Source organism: Hoplias malabaricus, chromosome 5 (genome assembly GCF_029633855.1).
Source record: "Hoplias malabaricus isolate fHopMal1 chromosome 5, fHopMal1.hap1, whole genome shotgun sequence".
Lineage (NCBI taxonomy): Eukaryota > Metazoa > Chordata > Actinopteri > Characiformes > Erythrinidae > Hoplias > Hoplias malabaricus.
The window spans coordinates 52,506,267-52,529,786 of NC_089804.1; the positions used below are offsets into that span (position 1 = coordinate 52,506,267).

Here is a 23,520-nt window from a genome sequence, read left to right on the forward strand (position 1 = left end):
GCTGCACCACCGTGCTGCCCTCCCTTAATATCTGTGGGTCACCACTGATCAAATAACATTATTATTATTATTATTGTTATTATTAATATTATTATTATTAAAACATATTATAATGGGAATTGCAGAAAACGAATGCCTGAAAATGATCTTGCATTAAGATATTAAGAAATATTATGTATTACTAAGTGATATATATGACATACTTTCTCATAATATGATTTCTTCCCTGTCCAGTGAAAAATATGTATCTCCATTTTTGTAGATTTTTAGTTTACTACATCATTTGAACACATGAATAGTCAATCACATTGTCTAAAAAGTTCATGATGAATGGACCAATAAAATGCTCCAAAATTACTTACATTGAATCTTGAGGTTCTTTTGGAGACACGTTTTTCATTGGACAGCGAAGACATGATTACACACAGGATAGTTAGTGTGAGATGCTATGAAATATTTTGCTACAATATACTAATCATTATGAGATTACTACATCATACGTTTGAGACACATTCTCATATTAACTTATATTTTATTATAGTTTCTCATTACTATGAGATGTTAAATCATTTTTTAAGATATTTAGTCATAAGTATTACATATTACATATATTCCTCATTGTTATGACTGGGGGGAGTTTTGTGTGACGCCTTGCAGCGGTTATGACCCAAAATAGGGAGCGTGGTCACGTGATTTAAAGCCGCATCGTGGTTGCCATGGCAGCTCTGAACGAGCTCAGCGGTTGGTAGTCAGAAGGTGTGCGTCAGCCAATAGAGAGAAGAGCTTTTTACAAATTGCTTCAGACCGCGGAAACTAAAGCGGCGGAGTGAGCGGATAGTAGGGCTCATCTGCTGAAGAAGTCCGCAGCCTTAACGGAGCTTCAGCCAAAAATATTGTGAGTACTTATGCGATTTAGGGCTGTGTACTTCTCTGAAATCGATGTTATGACAGAACTGATGAGAAATTTGGTTATTAGTCGATATCCACAGAGTGACAATACATTAGGCTGTGTCTCAAACTGCTCACTGTTCCCTGTTGGTTACTTTGTTGGATCATTAAAGTAATGGTTTCCACGCTCAAATAGAGCTTGATGTCTAGTTGTAAACTTTCAATGTTCAGCGATGAGATACAATAACTTTACTCCCATTCTGATGCTTAATGCGCAGCCGTGGTGTGTACGGCGTAGTGACATTACCATAGTGCACTATGTAGGGAGTACGGAGCCGTTTGGGATTAAGCCGTACTTTTAATTTAGATAACAGAAGCTAACGGCACTTTTAAAACGCCCTGCCCTGATAAAAACAAACAGGAGGAACTACACACTGACTACATTTCTGAGCAGTTTTTTTTACATCAAAGCATGACTAAAAGTATAAGCTGTGAAATGTGTTGTCTGTAGGTTGAACATTTTATTGCTTATTTTTAGTATTTTATTGCCATTTATTAACCACAGTGATGCAGTTGGTCAACTATTATCCAGCATCTTATTCGAAAATTCCATTCTACCTTAAATACTACGACTACTACTGCACAGTTTAAAGGCTAAGCATCAGCTCTATGAAAGTGTCAAACAAATAAATACAGTGGAATTTGAGTTCCTAACTTGTGTTTATTGATAGTCAGAAAACATGTTATTTCTTACTAATTCAAGGAATAAATTTTAAAAGTGTTCGATCACATTTACAAGAATAACGGTACCTCTACATTTGAGTTTAGCTTATTGCTAGGCTATTGTCATGAATAATGTTGGTTATTTAGCTAGCTAGATACTGTCATAACAGTCAGTCATAACGGTGTTTTACCGCGGCGTTGTTCAGCTGTTGTCCACCAGTGACGTCACGGTTGCGTTCAAGAATTTCCGTAGCGAGCTCGGGTTTTTCCGTCAATTTAATAAAATTGTCAGTTTTAAAGCAAATTAAGCTGCTATTTTCATTTTAATTCATACTTATATCTGTCAGTAACTACAATAATGTGAAATATTCATGGAGGTCCATTAAGTGGTGCTTAGCCTTTAAGATGGAACTGGAATTTCGACTAGAAGCCAACATTAGTCTTATTGTTGTTTTTGTTTTTACAGACCCAAATGGCATCTTCATCAACTTCCCTGTGTCCTCAGAATAACAAGCGGGAAGAGACAAGGTATATGGACAGGTTTTATTTACAGCTTATGTTTATAATTTAGTTTTCACGTGTAGGATACAAAGTTGTTTCACTTTGGTGACTTTTATTACTTAAAGGCGTAAAAACTGCAGTAACCTATTTATTAAAACTTATATCTGTCTACCTATCTATCAGGTTCCTGAAACATCAAGAAGTACACAAAGATTCTGAGAGTCTGAGGGCAAAACCCCACACTGTCCAGTCATCCAAAAGAGGGTCAGAGAATCAGGACCCCAATGAAGCTGCTAAGCCCACAAATGCAGTAAATAAACTGAGGAGCGTCACCAGGCTTCCAGTCTTGAAAAAATCCATTCAGCCAGTTTTAACAGACATATCTCAAAGCCCAGGGCATAAGAGATGGGAAGAGAGGCCACTGCTGGTAGGTCATTATGTCAGTGTTGACACACCTGTGAATAAACCATTGTGGGCAGTGCTGTTACAAACGTGTATAAGCAGCGAATACGAATGTACGTAACACATATGGTTTCCCTTGAATTTGGATGTCCGGAACTATGTTTACTCATATGAGTTTCTTGAAATTTATTTAATCATTTGTTAATGTTTGAATGCTAAATCATCTGCATATTGAAACTAGTTCAAAAAACAAAAACCCACGTTCTTTAAAGCTTTAATTTAATGTATTACCACTACAGGGAAAGGCTCAGAAGAGGAAAACCTGTACAAAGCCTGTTCCTTTCAATTTTTCCAAGTCTCGGCCCCGCAGCCAGAAGAGCAATGAAGCTGATTCTGGACGGGCAAGGTCTGGAGTGCCCTTGAATCTCCTTACTCAACAGATACCATCCAAAACACTGAGTGCTCAACAGTGCACTCAGCAAAGGACAAAAACACTTACTCGAAATACTGCTCTAGGGAATGCACACGTGGATCTTACAGACAATAAAAAAACTTTCCCTTTAAGCCTGAAGTGTCACACAGGTGGAAAGTCTAAACTTAATAGCACACAGTCTGGGCCACACATAGAGAAAGACACCTCTAATGAAGTAGGTTTTTCCATTCAAAAAGACTTGAGCACACAGCTGGGTAGCATCACACTTGCCCATGCAAAGCTTAACAAGGATCAGATTCATTCCTTTAGAACTGGTGGAGTAGAGGAGCATGCTGTTTATCAACCAAAGGCCAAGAGCTGTATTCAGACACTTCTATCTTCTAATTGTACTACCGCAGCAGGTAAGTAGAGCTCTAATATATTATTTAATTACATGTAGACGGTGTTAGTTACTGATATGACTTCATCCCAATTCAGCAAAAGGATTTATTTTTACCTAGAAAATGTGTGGTGTTCTATTCTTTAGCATTTCTTTCTGTTTGTATTTAGCATTGCTGTAACATGTCCTGATGTTTTCTAGGGAGTGCTGTATCATTTTCCCCTGATCCTCCAGCAGTCTGTAGTACTCTGCAGAATGAGACTGTTAAAAAGTCTGGTTCTTCTGGACCAACACCCCACATATCTGGCTGCCCCTCAGGGAGAGGAACTCCTGTTAACTCAGTGAGTTCACTTAAACCAACATAAACAACCTAAATAATAACAATTTAAGGGCTTTTATGTGCCAAGGACTTTCATTCATTTATACATAATCATTCCCCACACCTCTTTGTCATTTACATTTCAAATGTCCTGATATGCTGGCCAGGTTTATGTCTCATTCATAAAGTAATTGGATGTCCATGATATGGAACATTTTAAAATTTATTTTTGAAAAAACAAAATGTGCTGCTACTTGTTTTTGAAAGGCTCAGCGAATACCTGTTAAGAAGTTCCAAACAGATGCTGCTACATCAGAGCCAGGACCTGCTGGTATATCTTGTTTTATTTTCTTCATATCACTGTGTGACTTACTATTGATTACTGATTTAAGCCAAGCACAGTGACACAGCTCCAGGGACCTGGAGGCTGTTGGTTCCCACTCCAGGTGACTGTCTGTGTGGAGTTTTGTGTGTTCTCCCCGTGTCTGTGTGGGTTTCCTCCCGCAGTCCAAAAACACATGTTGGTAGGTGGATTGGATACTCGAGTGTCCCAAGGTGTGAGTGAATGTGTGTCACCCTGTGAAGGACTGGCGCCCCCTCCAGGGTGTGTTCCTGCCTGAATGAATAAATAAATATAAGCAATATAAATGCATTGTTTATTATGCATTTAACATCAGTATGTGTGTTTTAGGGAATGCTGTACCATTTTCACCTGACCCTTCAGCCCTCCGTAATATTCTCATGAATGAGGGTATTAAAGCCATTGGTCCTGTTGGAGCAACACCCAGAGTGTCTACCTGCCCCGCAGGGAGAAAAACATCTGTCTTCTCAGTGAGTGCACTTTTTAAGTTAACAGCTTTTTGTGATTAGTCATTTTTGGATTTAAAAGGGAATTTACTTACATGGGTTGTTTTTTATTTCCGAAAGGCTCAACGAGTACCTATTAAGAAACCTCCAACAGAAGCAGCTACAACGGTGCCAGGACGTACTGGTATGTTTTCTCAGTTGTGTGTGTGTGTGATCTTTCATGTCACAATAGTACTGACTGGGCATTGGGGGGAATTTCAGTAAAAGGAGACATGAATTTTCTTAGACTTAACATTTGAGGGTTTTTTTTTGTCTGGTCCAGGGAATGCTGTACCATTTTCTCCTGACCCTTCAGCCCTCCGTAATATTCTACTGAATGAGGGTATTAAAGCCAATGGTCCTGTTGGAGCAACACCCAGAGTGTCTACCTGCCCCTCAGGGAGAGGAAACTCCATTTATTCTGTGAGTTCACTGTAGATTCATTGCTATTTTGCCTTGACCTTCAGATTCAGGTCTGACTGATTCATAAACAATTCTCAAAGTTAAAATATAAAGAACGGTCCTTCCACTGGGGGCGGCACGGTGATGCAGCAGGTAGTGTTGCAGTCACACAGCTCCAGGGACCTGGAGGTTGTGGGTTTGAGTCCCACTCTGGGTGACTGTCTGTGAGGAGTGTGGTGTGTTTTCTCTGTGTCTGCGTGGGTTTCCTCCGGGTGACTGTCTGTGAGGAGTGTGGTGTGTTCTCCCTGTGTCCACGTGGGTTTCCTCCGGTTGCTCCGGTTTCCTCCCACAGTCCAAAAACACACGTTGGTAGGTGGATTGGTGACTCAAATAGTGTCCGTAGGTGTGAGTGTGTTGCCCTGAGAAGGACTAGCGCCCCCTCCAGGGTGTAATCCCGCCTTGCACCCAATGATTCCAGGTAGGCTCTGGACCCACCGCGACCCTGAATTGGATAAGCAGTTACAGATAATGGATGGATGGTCCTTCCACTGTTTTTAGCTATTCAGTGTACCATTACTTATGTGTCAGAAGCCACCTATGAAATCTACTATCAGTGATCAAAGTAAAAGTTGCACCTCCATTTTTGTCTAAATTTGGTTTGCTAAATAATCTGAACACAGCCGTTGTCCTTCATTTTTTGTGTGAAAATGTCATGATGAATGGACCAATTAAAAATGCTCCAAAATCACTTGGAATACTATTGTTGATACATTGACTTCCACTGAAATTGAAGAAATTTCCTTTTTTTTTTGTTAGGCTCAAAGGGTCCCACTTAAGAAAGCTGGAGCAGAGGCAACACAAACTGGTGAGACATTTCTGTCCACTCAGAGGACACTGTTTATTAGTTGCTGAAATTTTCACTCTGTACTGCATGATTCAGTTATTAACAAACCCTGATAGTCAGAGAACAATGTGTTGTAGCCTGCATGATGAGTGGAATATTCTAGACTTAGATTTGCTCTCAGTGTTACTTTTAGGACGAGCTTGTATACCAACAGTAGCACTTTTAATTTATGCTTCTTAGTGTGTGGGTTCAAGTTCTTTGTTTTTTGTGATTTATTCCTCCTGTGATGCAGGTGCCAGCCGAACTCCAAACACAAAATGGACACCACAGCGGGTTCCTTGCAGCCAGTCACAGTCTCTGGTTAGTGCTCTGCTGTTGAAGTCTATTTGGATGCCTGTAGATTCAAGGGGACAGCTTACCAAACATCAAAGATGACATCACACAATTTTCCCTAAAAATACAGATGAGTCACCTATCATCTTCAGACCTTGTGATGAGGAGTTGACATCAGAGTCTTTGATGGAAAACTAGTTCCGTATTCTCACTGACTGTTCTGCATACCATTTGGATGGGAATATTATTGGTTAACACGTGTTGTCGGGCATTCTACAAAAAGAAAGAACTAACTTCACTTTGATTGCATTATTTACAATAATATAAATATAATATAAAAAAATAAATGCTTGTTTCTTGTTATTTTTATTTATAATATTGTTTTTGTTTTATAGCGAAGACTGATATCTGCACGTAAGACTGCCTCTTCTGCATTAAGTGAAACTCAAGCCTCCTGCACAGACAGCTCTGCTCAGCAGGAAGTAAGAGTTATCAGAGCTGTACACTTCTGAATTTCTTTATTCTGTGAAGGAAGTTAAATGGCATTAAAACTTGTTGATGTGGAAATGTGAATCTGTGACAGGAGGATGTGGTTCTGAGGCTATTTCAAGAGGAACCAGAGAAGGAGGAGAGTGAGCAAATGGAAGAAGGAGATGAAGCTACATCAGGTTCATCACAGGAGCATCAGCAAACTGTAAGTGGCATTCTATTGATTTTTATATATGTTTATTTTGTTGCTAAGTGACAGATTCCAGTAGTATCTGATTTATCTTATTTGCTCTTGCTCTGTATTTCCTGCTTGTTTCTCTTAGGTTAAACAACATTTGAAGCAAGAAGCGAACACTGAGAAAAATCACTGCCTTTTAGAAAAAGAGAAGGTCTCTGCAGGACAGCCATTTATCCAGGCCCAACACAGGCAGTCGGTAATAGTTTTCTCATCCGGTCAGCGGCTGTTTGGGTCTGACTTGACTAAAGAAGTTGCTCAGACTCCTCCTCTTCAGATTTCTACCCGAGGGGAGCATCTGCAGCCCTGCTCCTCCAATACCGAATCTGCAGAGTCAGTTCAATCCAGCGGCTCACAGAGTGCATTAAACTTGGACTGTAAACGAACGCTAAGTAAGACGAAAGGTGAGTTGGTCGGAGCTCTCTGTTATCATTCTATGTGGATCTCGTTTTATCTTACTTTGACACATCGAACAAATGTCCACACAATATGACTTAAATTATTCGAGTGCATGTGTGGTTGTGTAAAAGCATTGATCTACACTTAGTGTTACTATGACAGATTGATGAATGAGGGGCTGCGATGTCTACAAATAATTTCCCAGATGATCAGGTGTCAGGCATTTGCTTTTTTAAGCATGGTTAATCTAAAATTCTTAGGGAAGTTTTCATAAGTGCTTTATATAGGACAGTGGTAAAACAATACACCAGGAATCAAGCAGTGTATTCATATCTGTCTAACTAGCTTCCTGTGAGTGTTTTTTGAAGAATTAAATGCTTCAGACACCAGGTTCCTATCACCACAGTGAACAGTTGTAACTTAATATCGATCTACTCCAGATTGCATTATTTACATCTTGACAGTTTATTTGTGTATACATTTGAAAAAAAGTAATACTCATTTAAGCAGGAAAAATATCCTGAATAGTTCCCTTAAATTGCCACTCTATCTATTTCACTCCTTAATTTGCAGTGCTACATATTCTATTATAGTAGACATTTTGATTATGGCTCAGTGTTTACCATTATTCATTAACTTGTTTGTATGTGCACTTGCATGTTCATATACATGATGGCAGCTTCTGGCCTCAGCTCAGCAGTGTACGCTCTAAGAAAACGTCTACCACCCCTGGAGGAGATGTTTCTGGATGACGAATGTGCTACATACACTTCGCGCCAGCAGCTGTGGCCGGCAATGCCTCGCTGTAGCAACCCTGTGGCCTCTACCCTTCTCTTTCAGGATTCCACTGTGAGTGACTCCAACCCCTCTATCGCTGTCCAGTACTCATGGGAATAGAGCTGATACAACAGATCTTATGCCCATATTAGTCATTTTTATTTTATTTATTTTTTATCAGTTTTCACACCTCGTGGGTAACAAAGTTGACATTTTTATTAGCTGTATATTTTAGTAGAGTCATCTTTGAACAGAAAAAAAGCACATCTTCGAATTTAGAAACGTATTACTGGATTTAAAATCACTAATAACGATGTGTACTCCTGAAAGTTCTTAATTATTTTGGAAATTAATATACACTTCTTTTTTATTTTTTGTTGCCAGCTACTTAAACTATAGATTATTACAATGCCAACGCAAACTGACAAAGCTGGCTATTTGCACTGGGATATTCTGATGAGTGCTTTTGTAGTTCTGCTATAATGTAATCCAGTGGTATTCTCTCTTTTTCTCTCTCCACAGTGTTTCCTGCCCATTGGTTTGACATCTCCAAATCTCAGTCCCCATCTTCCCTCTGAAATTATGTCATAATGGCTGACCACAAACAGGCATTTAACTAAATGTCTTTTATCCATATTAATATAAACCTATCCACCTACAAACAATCCGCAGTGTCTCTCAGAATTTCACTTTTTTTCAATTTTATTCCATGTATTCACTCTGGCATTCCTCTGCTGTTTAGGAAGTCATTTCAGCAGAACATCTTGGAAGCAAAGAAGGACAACAAAAGAAATCTTATTCACTAACAAATGTGTGGGGTAGTAAAGCTGTTTTAGTTTGAGCACAATTGTATTTGGAGATGCTCATCTCAAATGGAGAGCTTTGATTGACTAGGTATTTTTAGAGTGAAGTACTTTAAAAATAAACTACTTTTACAATCTATCCCAAAATCAATCCACTATAATTAGGTTTGGGATATTACTCACGGCTTCAATATTGGTTTCAGAAAAGAAAAGTTATTGTGCCATCTTTAATTGCCTCTCTTTACAATTAAGATACGTCATGGTTAAAGATTGTAGACCAATATGATTTTAGACTGAATAGATTTTGCAGATGCTTTGTTTATCAAAACAACAACAAATATATTTCTGGAGCATCTTGGATTGGTCAGAATGCCCAGAGCAAATCAATAATTACTACACAATTATATCTAAACAACACACTGCGCAACAATGTGTGCCTTGTAGTTGTGCATTTACTTCCAACGGTCAAAGAGTTTAATTAATTGACTGAATTAACAAAATAGATATTCAACACTCAGTTGGGGTAATGCCAGGCTGAATATGTGGAGCCAATTAAAGTCCAACCATTCACCCAGGATTTCCGTGCTAGAATCTACCAGACAGTATTATTTGTAGTTTTTTAACTAAAACCTAATTCATGTTAAATTCCTCCTGTCAGTGGGTGGTAAACTATTTTACTATTATTCTTGCAACTTTGCAGGACTAAGACATCAAGTCCAGTGGAGCGTTAGGACCTTTTAATTATGTAAGACTAAGTCCTTAATATTGCATACACTGGTGTTTACTTGATTATCTGTCTTCCACAGGAGTGCTCTCTGTTTTTAACATATTTGCAGGATGACTTGTACATGTTTAAATAAACACTACAGTTATATCAATGTCTCCCTGAAAGGCCTCATGTCATATGTGCTGCACATAAAAGAAGGCAAATGAACATGTCTATAAAGTGAAATGGCTGATTTATTGATTGTCGTTGCAATTTTATTGTCTATAGAATAAATGTATATATATTAAAAAAAAACATGCTCTGATCTCTTTTGTAACTTTAAATTCTATATGATACATTCAGGTAATGTGTGTTGGATATTGTAGTGGAAGACCTCTGATGAATTAAAATGTTAAAATAATTCAAACAAAATGAATTCTGTTAAACAGTGCATGAAAGATCTAATCTCAATAAAATCTCCATGTCAGTTCAGTTTAATATTGATTAATTAAAGCCACCTAACAATATTATTTGTTGGCACCTAGAGAGCATGGACACACAGACACAGCACCTGGAGATTTTAAACAACATCAGTTTCACTGCTAGACTAAGAATAGTCCACCAACTTAAAATATCCAGCCAACAGTGTATTGTGGCCACTGTCAGGAGTGTCTAAAAATAAGTACATAGTGGACTCTTAAAAACACCAGAAGCACTACTGTGTCTTATCCACATCTACCATCACAACACGCACTAACACCAGCAACACCACATCAGTGTCACTGCGGCGCTGAGAATAACCTCCCATCTAAATCATACCTGTTTTGTATGATTAACAAAGTACAGTACAGTCTGTAAGTGCACCAACTGTTTTTTTAAGGTGATAAAATGAAAAACATTTGTAAAACAATGAGGGCATTTTAAATGATGGCTAATCTGTGTATATATTGAGTATCTGCTACATTGTATAGTTTGTATTGTATTGTATTGTTTGCAGAAAAAGCAGTTGAGTTTTAAGATTTTGTGTGAATTCTAGGCCCATCACAAAAATGATTGCTGTTTCACACAAAACATGGAGTTTCCTCAAAAATATTTTACCTTAATATTGCTTGTGGTATATTTGTTTATTTCAGAATCAATGTTACTGATATTTTCTGGCTGTTTTTTTTTTTCTTTTCTTTTCTTTCCCTCTGTTCTGGAGCTGTTATGTTGATTTATTTAAATGCAAGAAATCTCATAGAGTGATGTTTTGTATCCACTATGCAGTACTGATATTTTATTAGTGCTTAGCATTAGATTATATCTTAAAAACGTATGATTTCATGTTAAAGCTGTTGATTTATTCAGTATATACTTTATGACTGAATGCTGAGGCTTGATGGGGAGCTTATATTTAGTTCAAAATGGAGAGTGGGGGGAGGGTGTGTGTGTGTGTGTGTGTGTGTTACTGTTAGTGTTAGGGGAAGGGGGTGGGAGGTGGAACACTCTCCTATAAAACCTTGCCCTCTGTAAACCCCTGTTCTGAGAGACTTGGGGGGTGAAACAGCATCATTTCACCTGCCTTACACTTTCCCTGATTCTCCGGAGAGCGTTTTACTATGTCCCAGATGCCGACTACGAAAGTGGAGCCCACAAAGATGGGAGTTGGACGGGCCATCGCTGTCCTCACTTCAGGAGGTGATGCGCAAGGTAAGCAGGAAAGAAAGGCCTATGTACATGTCTGCCAGATACTTAAAGCCGGGTCATGGTTAAATAAAGAGGGCTCTTTTAATCTAAGCTTGAGTGACACTGCAGTGAACTCTGAAGTTCATCCGAAGAAACAGCAGTAGGAGACAGATAAAGTTAGACAGATTTTTGTAAACAGTAGTAAGTAACTTCATAATTTAGGCTAATATTTAATTAGAGAGTTTAGTTTTACAATTTCCATAATTGCATATAGATTTCTGTCTGTGTAAAACAATTATTGAAATTAAAGTACTCATTTATTGCTTTTTTACTGTAGAATATATATAAATGTTAAGGAATATACCATCACTATGTAAATATACATGCTTTTCTTTGGACTGTGGCGATATATAGGAAATATTCAACACAGTCTCTAGACTTATTAGAATTAAGGTTTTGTTTAAAATCTCATTATGTGTGTCTTTTCATTAATTATTTGATGGGAGTGGTCTTTACATACACAATGTATTTAAATGCTATGTATATATAGTGGAAAATGCTAACAGATGAATAATGAACTCTTTGAAAGGGAGATCCTTAACATATTCTTCCAGTTTCAAGTTTTGGGATGTTTTGCATTTTAAGCTTTTTCTTCTTCAGCAACACTTAAACTGGCTCAGTCATATGTTTCAGCATTTGTCTCCTGATCATCCCCAGCGTGTCTCCATTACACTCTAGTGTTCATCTAACCTTTAGCATAACTAGCCTTTAGCCTCCCTTGTCTTGTGCCTCAGTGTCTCTGTGAAGTGGAGCTAATTTTAGCAGCAGTGACCTTTTTCTGGAATGACATGAAGTTGTAGATAGGAACACCAACAGCTCCACAGCTGTTCCCCTCTGAAATCAGAGCCATTGCCTTTCCTCCAACACAACAGAGGCCACGTGTCCTGGCCTTTACAGCAGAGCTGCAGAAGATGCAGGATTAAGTGACCTCAAGAGTCTGGACCTTGGAACTTGTTTCTTGGATAAAGTTTCAATGTCACTTTAAGGTCCACATATGTTTATCCCAAGTTGTTTTCTCATTCTGCAATTACAAAATGCAATAACTATATTTATACAAACTTGATCTCTTGTCCAGACATGTTTTACTTCACTGATCATTGGTTAGTTCCCCAACACATTTTTTTACACAAGAAAGAGTATATATTTACATATATAATATTTGGCAGATGCAAATATTCAACTTGCAGTGTTAGTCATGTAACAGACGTAAGCTAACGCAGTGTTCAGAGTGGTGCCCAAGGGTTCTTAACGTGGTGTCCTTGACCAAGCTGGGACCTGAATCCTAGTCTGTAGTGTAGTGGGTGGCAGTGTTACCCACTACACTGTACCGGTCTGCTATACAGAGATCTCATTTCAAAGATATCTGAAGGTCAAAATGGTTTATCAGAAATTGACAAAGGGGTCATGAGATGACAATGCAAACTGTGCATCAAAAGATTCTCCACGTACACCATAAGAGAGGCATTTAAAGAAGGTTCTTTTTTAAAGAAGGTTTTATCCATTTTGTTCATAAGGTGAAACTCTCTCCTTCAGGGATGAACGCTGCCGTGAGGGCCACAGTCAGAGTCGGCCTGTACACTGGAGCCAAAGTCTTCTTCGTTCATGAGGTCAGGAGAACGTGTTAAATATTGATAAGATAATGTTGGATTTAGAGCATAATTATGGAAAAATCTCAGTCTTCAAACTGTTCTGTTATAGTCTGTGTTCTGTTTTTGTCTTGCTGTATGCAGGGCTATCAGGGCCTGGTTGATGGAGGAGATAATATTCGTCAGGCAACCTGGGAAAGTGTGTCTATGATGCTGCAATTAGTGAGTACTTGCATGTAAACAATTACAAAATATGTTTTTCGTGTTCGAATGTGGCACTCACACATACTCACTTGTGTAGGAGCTGGACCACAAGGGGGCGCTAATCAGACAACATCAGAGACACCATGTCCTTGTTTTATGTTATTGTGTTATTGTACATTGCTGTGAAAAATTACAAGGCTATGCCAAGAGAATGTCTTACTAATATTTAACTACATGATAATTCTTCATTTTAAATTTTCTCTTATAGATTTTAACACTGTGGGTTGAGCTCTGCATTCACTTGTCTTCTAGGGTGGCACAGTCATTGGCAGTGCCCGCTGTAAGGATTTTCAGACGCGAGAGGGTCGATTAAAGGCTGCTTATAACCTGGTCAAACGGGGCATCACCAACCTGTGTGTTATTGGTGGTGACGGGAGCTTGACCGGCGCCAATCTGTTCCGCACAGAGTGGAGCGGTCTGCTTGGGGATTTGGTCAGCAAAGGTGAGCATCTGGATATCTTTTACACAATGGAGCACAGTGGGCAGCAATCCTAGTCTAAACCCATCTAGGATCTGCCTGCCTCATCCACTCTAAAAACATCCAAGCAGATCCATACATATGCATTCTATGCTGATTATATGCTGTTTCTGTCAGAAAGCCTGTTATCTCCGTTTTGTTCAGACACTGTATTTTCTTTCAGGCAAAATCACTGCAGAGGATGCCAAGTCAGCATGCCACCTGAACATCGTTGGGATGGTGGGATCCATTGATAATGATTTCTGTGGTACAGACATGACCATTGGCACAGATTCAGCTCTCCACCGCATCATGGAGGTGTTGGACAGCATCACCACAACAGCCCAGAGGTCAGTTGGTTCACAGAAGCAAGCTGAAAACTTTTTTCTACGATTAGGATGTGTTTATACTTGTCAGCCCCAAACTGTTGTGTGAGATGTCTGCTAGTACGGTTCATTAGAGTAAGTGTGAACTCTTTGAACTGTGGTACGCACCAAACTAGCAGGCTGAGACTGCCTGAGCTGGTGGGTCCGCTTTTAAAATAATTGCAGTGCAGTTTGTTTCAAGTATGAACACAGTACCAACTAAAGGCATTTAAATAAAGCAAACACAGGATGTAAAAAGATGTCACAAGATTTAACACTAAACATGCCTTGAAAGAACAGTGTACTGAAAACAGTAGCATACCTCCTTTGGGTTGTGCATGGTTTCTGGTGTGCTTTTGACTCTTATTCATTTTTTCAACTCTTGCTGTGTTTACACAACCCCCGTAAATGCAGTGTGGTGCAGTGTTCTGACGACTGGCTCAAAGAATATAGAATTAGAATCAGAATCACTTTACTGGCCACTTGTGCTTGCACACAAAGGAGATCACACACTAGCGATCACTAGGGGGTAGTGAGCACACATGCCGGAAGCGGTGAGCAGCCCTAGCAACGGTTAGGTGCCTTGCTCAAGGGCACTACAGTCATGACCTGCCGGCTCTGGGGATCTAACTGGCAACCTTCCAGTTACAAGCCCAGTTGATAACATGACTTTTTTAAGGTTTTTTAAACTTATTTAGGTGCCATTTTAAATGTGTCAATGTTAACACAAGGCAAACAAGGACTATAGTAAAAGAATGTATAATTTTCTTGTTTGGTGCTAACCAAGGAACCGAACTATAAGTGTAAACATACCCTTAAATGGCAGTAATTACTGTCTGAAAGAAAATTTGTATTAAGGATTTGTTTTAATTTTACACACTGACTCTCAAAGGTTTGGTGTCCTCTCTCTTACACTTTTCTGAAATGTTTTCTTAATATAAAAACAGCTTTTCAAAAATCTAACCAGGTTGATTTCATTTACAGCCACCAGCGTGCCTTCATCCTGGAGGTCATGGGAAGACATTGTGGGTAAGAGGAATAAGGCTGGCTTTATTCTGAAAAACTTTTACGTAGCTACCTCTGGGCTGTGAATTGCGTTTATAATTTTGCGTTTGTGTGTGTGTGTGTTAGTTACTTGGCCCTGGTCACTGCTCTGGCATGTGGTGCAGACTGGGTATTTATTCCTGAGATGCCCCCTGATGATGGCTGGGAAGAACACCTGTGCAGGAGACTCACGGAGGTAACCCACTCTGTGTACACACACTTTTGTGTTTTATGAAATGTATCCTGTGTCAAATGTATCAGCAAAAAATAGTAATAATAATAATAAGTGAAAAGTGAAACTTGGTACTTATTTTCCAAACACGCCTTTTTTTGCTGGCTCATTCCACGCTTCACTCACTCAGTGCTTTTTCATATTAGCTGCTGGGTTTTTAGTGTTTTGACATGGTGTTTAATATATGGGCTTTCTAGGGTTTGGTCCCCCACTGGATGCTGAGGTTTGGAGTCACTCCTCAAATGCTGCACTTATATTACACTTAATATATCTTAATCAGCCAAAACATTAAAATGACCTAGTTTCTGCATTCACTTTGTGAATTGATGGACTTTTTAGATCTAAGGTCTAAGCACCACTTAATGGACCTCCATGAATATTTCACATTATTTTAGTTACTGACAGATATAAGTATGAATTAAAATGAAAATAGCAGCTTAATTTGCTTTAAAACCGACAATTTTATTAAATTGACGGAAAAACCCGAGCTCGCTACGGAAATTCTTGAACGCAACCGTGACGTCACTGGTGGACAACAGCTGAACAACACCACGGTAAAACACCGTTATGACTGACTGTTATGAAAGTATCTAGCTAAATAACCAACATTATTCATGACAATAGCCTAGCAATAAGCTAAACTCAAATTTAGAGGTACCGTTATTCTTGTAAATGTGATCGAAGTCGAACTCGAATTCATCCGACACTATAAACCTCCGTAATGCAGCTACGTAGCCGAGTATAATCTGAGCCACCGAGTTTAGCGAGTCAAGCTAACACCAACTAAAACAGGCGAAGTGAGTGTCCTTACCCTGTTTACCTCCATGTTACAGAGGCTCTTGAACACCTTTCGTTGGTGTCCTTACATGCCCATATTGTTGGAAAAGCGCCAGTGAAATGAGCTACAGATAACGGAGTGAGCGGAGGGTCCTTTCCTTGGGCCATTTGTGCACAGATGTCCCACTGTACATTGAATGATTGCAGCCAAAAACAACACACCTTTTCCTCATTTTGCATTAAATTAAGTGCAGCTTCTAGAGTTGTTGTCCACCATCTACGTCACAGGCAAGACGCCTATTAGAGTTTCCGAACACCGTTGGGGGGGGGGGGTGCTTTAAAATAATACAATACATCTAAAATAATAAAAAATTTTAAAAGATGTGTTGTGAGAGTTAAGAAGAAATTTTATTTCCAGATATTCTCCTTGATCTTATGAATTTATTAAATTAAGAGCACACTTGGTTTAACATAATGAAGTATTTTTTTAACCAGTAAAGCTAGATATTGTATGATAACCTCATAATACTGGATTGTCACAAGCAGAGGTTTGGAAAGGGTTAAACAGGCACTTTCCCAAATAAAATATTAATACTATAATAATATTAATTGTCTTTAATCTTATATAAAATATTCTCTTATTTAAATAATAGTACAGTATAAAAATGTGTGTGTTGGGGTTTTTTTCCTCTTAGACCAGAAACAGAGGATCTAGGCTAAATGTGATTATTGTGGCCGAGGGAGCAATGGGCAGAGACGGCAAGCCCATCACGTGTGATCAGATTAAAGAGGTAATGGATTACTCCTCTTTTATTCCTTAGTAAAGATCCTAGAACAGATTGATGTGTGTGATATTAGAAATGTTCTCTTTTCCATGTGCAGTTAGTGACTAAGAGATTGGGATATGACACCCGTGCCACTATCCTTGGCCATGTGCAGAGAGGTGGAACCCCTTCAGCCTTCGACAGGATACTGGTGGGTTTGTCTCTTTCTCTCTGGCTTATTCATGTTACGGCTTTGTTTATCAGGCAGATTAAAAGAGCAGTTAATCACTTTCTCCAATGAGAAACTGCTATAAAACCTCAATTATACTGTGTAATGTAACAAAACTAAACCCCTATTACAAATATGGCTGGGCCCATGGTATGGAGGGGAAACCTGTTTATTTATGGGGCTACAAAGCAATGTAATTCTTCATCCCACAGGAAAGCTGTAAAATACTGAATCAATGTAAAAAAAATAAATTACGACTTTATACATACTGTTTTATGGTAAACATGACAGATTGCGGGCGGCAGCAGGTAGCGTCGCAGTCACACAGCTCCAGGGACCTGGAGGTTGTGGGTTCGATTCCCGCTCCGGGTGACTGTCTGTGAGGAGTTGGTGTTATCCCTGTGTCTGCGTGGGTTTCCTCCGGGTGCTCCGGTTTCCTCCCACAGTCCAAAAACACACGTTGGTTGGTGGATCGGCGACTCAAAAGTGTCGGTAGGTGTGAGTGTGTGAGTGAATGTGTGTGTATTGCCCTGTGAAGGACTGGCGCCCCCTCCAGGGTGTATTCCTGCCTTGCGCCCAATGATTCAAGGTAGGCTCTTGACCCACCCTGAACTGGATAAGCGATTACAGATAATGAATGAATGAATGAATGAATGACAGATTGCTTCTTTAAACGAGACACTGATTTTCCCTCTTTTTAGAAGTCCACTCATTTTACAATTTTCTTTTCAGCACTGCTCACATGTCACATGTGTTTCTGTGTGTGTGTGTGTGTGTGTGTATGTGTGTCCACTGTGTAACAGGGCAGTAGGATGGGTGTTGAAGCTGTGATGGCTCTGTTGGAGGCCACTCCTGATACTCCAGCATGTGTGGTCAGTCTGTCAGGGAACCAGGCTGTGAGACTGCCGCTGATGGAGTGTGTACAAGTTGTATGTATCCCTGTCTCTCCAGAACAATGGCCTGCTGTAGGACATTGATTCCTTTTTCAGACTTTCACTTTCTCATCCACAGACCAAAGACGTTACTGTGGCTATGAAAGAGGGCAGATATGATGACGCTGTGAAACTCAGAGGAAAGTATGTGTTTCACTTTAACTTCTTCCTAGATATGTTTGCTGCCATGCTATGCTTTCTATAGAGGTCTGGAGAAATGCTCTCTGCAGTTATGAAGAACTGCTATTAAGAGTTATATTTTCCTCTTTATTATTTAGTATAACACAATAACACCTCCCTTTCCAGGAGCTTTGAGAACAACTGGAACACATACAAGCTGCTGGCCCATGTGCATATCCCTGAGGTCAAAGTAAGAAGTATTTTTTGCACATATGGAAAATGTTTATACAGTGACTCTACAGTTACAAATAGTGTTGATGTTCTGCATGATATAAAATTACAATGCATTTCCTGAACTACACTCTCTCTCTCTCTCTCTCTCTCTCTCTCTCTCTCTCTCTCTCTCTCTCTCTCTCGCTCTCTCTCTCTCTCTCTCAGAGTAATATTAATGTGGCTGTGTTGAATGTTGGAGCTCCATGTGCTGGTATGAATGCAGCAGTGAGATCTGCAGTCAGGATTGGCATCCTTCAGGGCCACAGTATGTTAGCTGTGCATGATGGGTTCGAGGGTCTGGCCCAGGGAAAGGTCAGCAGCTTTCTTTGTTCCCCACACCCAACACCACCCTTCCAACCCCCCACCTCCCACCCCTTATCATCACAGGACATAAACATTTCTTTACAAACAAATACCACAGTTTTGACATTCCAAAGCTAACAGCGCTAAAGGTACATTAAAGTGCTGCATGTGTCAGTAATATGGGTCTGATCCATTTCTTCAGATTGAGCCTATCACTTGGAATAATGTTGGAGGCTGGACAGGAAAAGGGGGCTCCAATTTGGGCACCAAAAGGTACCATTCACTGATTAATATGGCTGGGTGATTTATTTGACCTATGATACGGATCACAATATTTAAGTTGTCTGAGATTTTCAAACACAGAAAATGCACCAGGAAAAGAGTTTTATAATAAAACGTTAATAAATGTAGTGCAATTGTATTTTTATTAAATATTTGCAAAAGTAAACTAATTAAGAATGAAGAAGACACAAAAAACATTGACTGACAAATTTGCATATATAGTTTAATAACAGTAATAATGATAATGATTATCATTTGTTATTACATATCTTTGTTATTGCACATGGAGTTATATAATGCTCTGGAAAGTTCTGACGATACCCACAAGCAAGAAGAGAGATTGATGACACAATGCCAGTAGTGTCATTTTGCTGACCCATAATGAGTTATTAAGACTGTTTATTCACCTTCTGTTTACTCAGCTCCTCTCTTCAGTTCATTTCTCTTTTTATTTTCCTCAACAGAGTCCTTCCATCAAAGCATATAGAGGAGATAAGCCTGAATATAGCCAAGTACAACATTCACGCGTTGGTCATTATTGGAGGTTTTGAGGTATGCAATAAAGCAATCATGTAGAGTCACCTGCAGACAAAATAGTGTCATGCTGTAATTCACTGATTTTGCAAAACTGTAAAACATATTAATTTAATCCCTCAGGCATTTTCTGGTGGTCTGGAACTGGTCCAGGCTAGACAGAGGTATGAGGAGCTGTGTATCCCCATGGTGGTCATACCTGCAACCGTCTCTAATAACGTTCCTGGGTCAGACTTCAGTATTGGAGCTGACACTGCCCTGAACACCATCACTACGGTCAGAACTGTAGCTAAACTCTACTTCAGTTTACAAACCCCATTTCCAAAAAAGCTGAGACTAAATGCAATGATGTTCAAATCATTTAAAACCTGTATATTATTTAAAAGTTTAATTAGGAAATATGGTCTTTGTGCTGTAAAGGGGAGAATACAGGCTTTCTCATTGTTACTTTGGGCTCTATTTTTTGGATAGAGCCAACCCTCCTCCTTAATTTTCAGGACAGTGCTGTAAAAATTAAATACAATCTACAAATATAAGGGGAGACCGGGGCAAAAATACCAGATCTTACTTTGTGTTCCTTTAAATTATTTGCACATTTCCTTTTCTGGAAATGAGATTTGTAAATACAATAACACTGTTATTTACAGTGTGTGTGTGTGTGTAGACCTGTGACAGGATCAAGCAGTCAGCTGCAGGCACTAAACGGCGTGTATTCATCATTGAGACGATGGGTGGTTACTGTGGTTACCTGGCCACCATGTCTGGACTCGCTGCTGGGGCAGATGCCGCATACATCTTTGAAGAAAATTTCTGCATTCGGGATTTAGAGGTTAGCAAATATAAGTCTGTAGAGACTTCTGTGTGTATTCTATGAGATCCTCTTTAAGTTAGTATTGCGCATTGGGTAACACCACAGACTGCAGTTCAGTTCACACCAAGCCGTACTATTAGAGGGTAAGCATGTGAAGTCACAGCTGGCTGGAGTGACTGTGGTTATGCCCACTGAGTGGCAGAATGACAGTGTTAGCGTTCAGTGAGAATGCAGTGAAAACATAAACGTCTCAAATGGAGAAAAGCTGTTTAGGACTGACTTTACAAATAAATACAGCAAGTATTCGGAGCTATCCTTTAAAAGACAACAAAAAGCTAATGACAACAGAAGCAAATGTCATGGCAATGGTGTTTCTTCTCATTCCCTGCCATACACGTGCTGTCCAAGTTCTCTGTGGGGGCTCATTCTTTCTTTGTTTTACCTGCACAGATAACTGTCCTTACTGAATGGCAGTGAGGTGGCTTTTTTGCTTTAAAAAATGTATTTCTCCAGGTTTTTTCAGTAATGACTGTGGATTATTTAGCATCATAGATACTTTAGGAAACATTTCTATGCTTACAGGATTTTCTGAAAGACTCCTGAAAACATTAAAATGTTTTTATATGGAGGGACGCACCCTTGAAGAACCACCTTTTTTAAGAGTATATTAAACACAGGTGATCGCTTTGACGCTCAGTCTGACTGAGGGGGCGTATTCCAGCAGGAAATTGACATCAGTGTATACTGTTCATATGAGTCGTCGAGAGACAGATGTGTGTTATCTTGCTTGTGTTTTTGCTATCAGTTAAATGTGGAGCATCTGGTAGAGAAGATGAAGACAACAGTTAAGAGAGGCCTGATTCTCAGGTTAGTATCCATCAAAATAAAATAATAATAATAAAAACTAAGATAAAACATAAACATAAATGAAGTTTCTTGAGTGGTGCAGTGGTTTAAAAGTTTGTTCTATCATCAGAGGATCAATCACCAGTGTTACCTCAGCCAACTGAGTTGATGTTGAGTTTTTTTATATCACTGGTGTGTGTGAAGGACTGCAGTGTAAACTGAGCTGCTAAATGAGTCCATTTTGAATATAAATACACACACACACAAAAAAAACGATATTTAAATAGTGTACATCGGTTAAAGTTTGGCTCCACCCATTCACACCGAAGTTACCGTTATGACCTTTTTAAATCCTTATTCTTTTTGTAGAAATGAGAACTGTAATTCCAACTACACAACCGACTTCATCTTCAACCTGTACTCAGAAGAAGGAAAGGGCGTGTTTGACTGTCGTAAGAATGTCTTAGGACACATGCAGCAGGTCAGTGGTAATTATACAACCGCTAGTGAGATTAAATTCATGATATGTACTCTATGATGTTTTGAAAGACTATGGGTTGATGTACACATTTTGTTTATAGGGTGGCACTCCCACGCCATTCGACAGAAATTTCGCCACTAAGATGGGGGCGAAATCAGTTCTCTGGCTAACCGAAAAGTTGAAAGATTGTTACAGACATGGTGGGTGTAACATCCTTGGTATAGATTTCATTAAATCATTCATTCATTTATTTCAAAAACTACTTCATCCTGATCAGGGTCACAGTGGCTCTAGAGACTACACATCACATAGAACCACACACTCAAACCTGCACTTACACGCTCACAGTTATGGACACATTTGAATAACCAATTACCAGCAAGGGTTTTTGGATTGTGGGTGAACCCTGAGGAAACCCATACAGACACAGGGAGAACACACCTGAGGCAGTGTGTTCTCTATTTCTATCTTGTTCCATTTTTTGACTTGGTTTTCCTGTTTTGTTTTGTTCCCATGTGTTCCCTTTGCCTATGTTGGCATGTTTACGTCCTGTCCTTGTGTTCCTTGTGTCACGTCATGTCCCATGTGTCTTCTTATATTCTGTGTTCCTGCTTGTCCTACATTTAATGGTTTCTTGTCCTCCCATGTTTATAGTTTTCTTTGTAAATCACTGGTTTATGTCTGTCATGGTCTTATCAGTCACTGTTTCTGTTTTAGTCCCTGACCCTTTCTCATTCTCTCTCCTGTGTTCCTTTCTGGTTTTCTCTCTATCCCCGTCCTGGGTTGCTTTTTTGGTTAGTCTAAATTCCCTTTGTAGTTTTGTTTGTTCCATGGTTCTATTGTTACTCTGTCTCCTTATCCCCAGTAGTCTTTTGTATGATGTCTTTTACATTTCTCATGTTAAGTTCTTTCTTGTTTTGTCTGATTTTCATTTGTTTGTGTTTATATTTTATAAAGAAGCATCATTTACTTCTGCGTCCTGGCCGAACACTACTTGTTGCACCACAGTGCCACCTTCTATAGAATCCTGTATATATCCTGTATCATGAGTGTAATTGTCTACACAATTGTGCTAGCTGGAATATATTATGTTTTCTCCTCATGTCTGTACAGGGCGTATTTTTGCCAACAGTCCAGACTCAGCATGTGTGCTGGGCATGAGGAAAAGAGGACTGGTGTTCCAGCCCCTGGATGAGCTCAAGGAAGAGACAGACTTTGAGTAAGAATTTACATCTCAGTGGCAGTCAAATACTGTAGCAGTTAAATGTTTAACACACTTCACTGACTCTCTTGCTCTCTCTCTCTCTCTCTCTCTCTCTCTCTCTCTCTATCTATCTCTATCATATAGGCATCGTATTCCAAATACTCAGTGGTGGCTGAAGCTGAGACCTATTTTGAAGATCTTGGCCAAGTACAAGATAAATCTGGACACTACTGAGCATGCTCATATGGAACATGTTATCAGCAAGAGAGCTCCAGTTGTTCTGTCTGGGAAAATCAAAGAATAAAAATGTGTTGTTACTCATTGTAAAGAGCAAAAAAACAAAAAAAAAAAACAATGTGGAATCCTGAACTCACAACCCTTGTCTCTCAGGTCTCTAGCCTTTACTTTTCATTGTTTTTCTTTTATAGAGAAACCCTGTATTTTGTCCATGGACTCAGTGGATCTGATATCAGCAGTTACTTCTGCGTACCACTAGAGAAATATAAATTAATTAAACTTGAAGGTCAGTTTTTAATGGTACATTGTAATAAAAGAAGAATAAAGAAATGCACGCTAAGTTGACTTTCTCAGTTATGCATAACACCAGATAATTCTTGAGGTGAAATTAAAAGAACCGAAACCTTGGCTGTTTTTATTATCTGAGTAAAGATGGAAAGAATCATGAACCATGTTGACTCACACATAAAGTATCATGAATTCCAGCCAGTCACGCCTTCTGCACTTTACGAAAACTTTGGCTGTGCTATCTCCCTGTCGCTGGACTTACTTTTAGTTGTCATTAAAGGGGGAAT

At 39.2% G+C, this 23,520-nt stretch overlaps 2 protein-coding genes across 2 annotated transcripts; both read left to right on the forward strand.

The window, feature by feature from the left end:
* Positions 1 to 780: 780 nt before the first annotated feature.
* Positions 781 to 9,744, forward strand: troap (trophinin associated protein). The gene is made up of 16 exons (XM_066671845.1): positions 781 to 895; positions 2,078 to 2,139; positions 2,296 to 2,539; positions 2,814 to 3,348; positions 3,528 to 3,667; positions 3,913 to 3,976; positions 4,337 to 4,476; positions 4,573 to 4,636; positions 4,775 to 4,914; positions 5,710 to 5,758; positions 6,030 to 6,097; positions 6,466 to 6,552; positions 6,654 to 6,764; positions 6,883 to 7,198; positions 7,873 to 8,042; positions 8,493 to 9,744. The coding sequence occupies exons 2-16, from the start codon at positions 2,084 to 2,086 to the stop codon at positions 8,559 to 8,561; spliced, it is 2,253 nt and encodes a 750-aa protein (XP_066527942.1). The 5' UTR covers positions 781 to 895; positions 2,078 to 2,083; the 3' UTR covers positions 8,562 to 9,744.
* Positions 9,745 to 11,077: 1,333 nt separating this feature from the next.
* pfkma (phosphofructokinase, muscle a) lies at positions 11,078 to 23,170 on the forward strand. Its single transcript, XM_066670401.1, has 22 exons — positions 11,078 to 11,168; positions 12,738 to 12,811; positions 12,935 to 13,012; positions 13,307 to 13,496; positions 13,696 to 13,861; positions 14,861 to 14,905; positions 15,008 to 15,116; positions 16,625 to 16,720; positions 16,812 to 16,904; positions 17,726 to 17,851; positions 17,934 to 17,998; positions 18,161 to 18,224; positions 18,413 to 18,559; positions 18,753 to 18,823; positions 19,297 to 19,384; positions 19,490 to 19,642; positions 20,031 to 20,195; positions 20,983 to 21,044; positions 21,393 to 21,504; positions 21,605 to 21,704; positions 22,618 to 22,723; positions 22,853 to 23,170. Exons 1-22 carry the CDS (start codon positions 11,078 to 11,080, stop codon positions 23,010 to 23,012), a joined length of 2,361 nt encoding a protein of 786 aa, XP_066526498.1. The 3' UTR covers positions 23,013 to 23,170.
* Positions 23,171 to 23,520: the final 350 nt, after the last annotated feature.

Coding starts and splice junctions, on each gene's coding strand:
- troap (XM_066671845.1), top strand. CDS start 2,084: ATGGCATCTTCATCAACTTCCCTGTGTCCTCAGAATAACAAGCGGGAA. Junction 3,668..3,912: donor GAGGAACTCCTGTTAACTCA/GTGAGTTCACTT, acceptor TGTTTTTGAAAG/GCTCAGCGAATACCTGTTAA. Junction 3,977..4,336: donor ATCAGAGCCAGGACCTGCTG/GTATATCTTGTT, acceptor TGTGTGTTTTAG/GGAATGCTGTACCATTTTCA.
- pfkma (XM_066670401.1), top strand. CDS start 11,078: ATGTCCCAGATGCCGACTACGAAAGTGGAGCCCACAAAGATGGGAGTT. Junction 13,497..13,695: donor TGGGGATTTGGTCAGCAAAG/GTGAGCATCTGG, acceptor ATTTTCTTTCAG/GCAAAATCACTGCAGAGGAT. Junction 18,560..18,752: donor AGGGTCTGGCCCAGGGAAAG/GTCAGCAGCTTT, acceptor CCATTTCTTCAG/ATTGAGCCTATCACTTGGAA.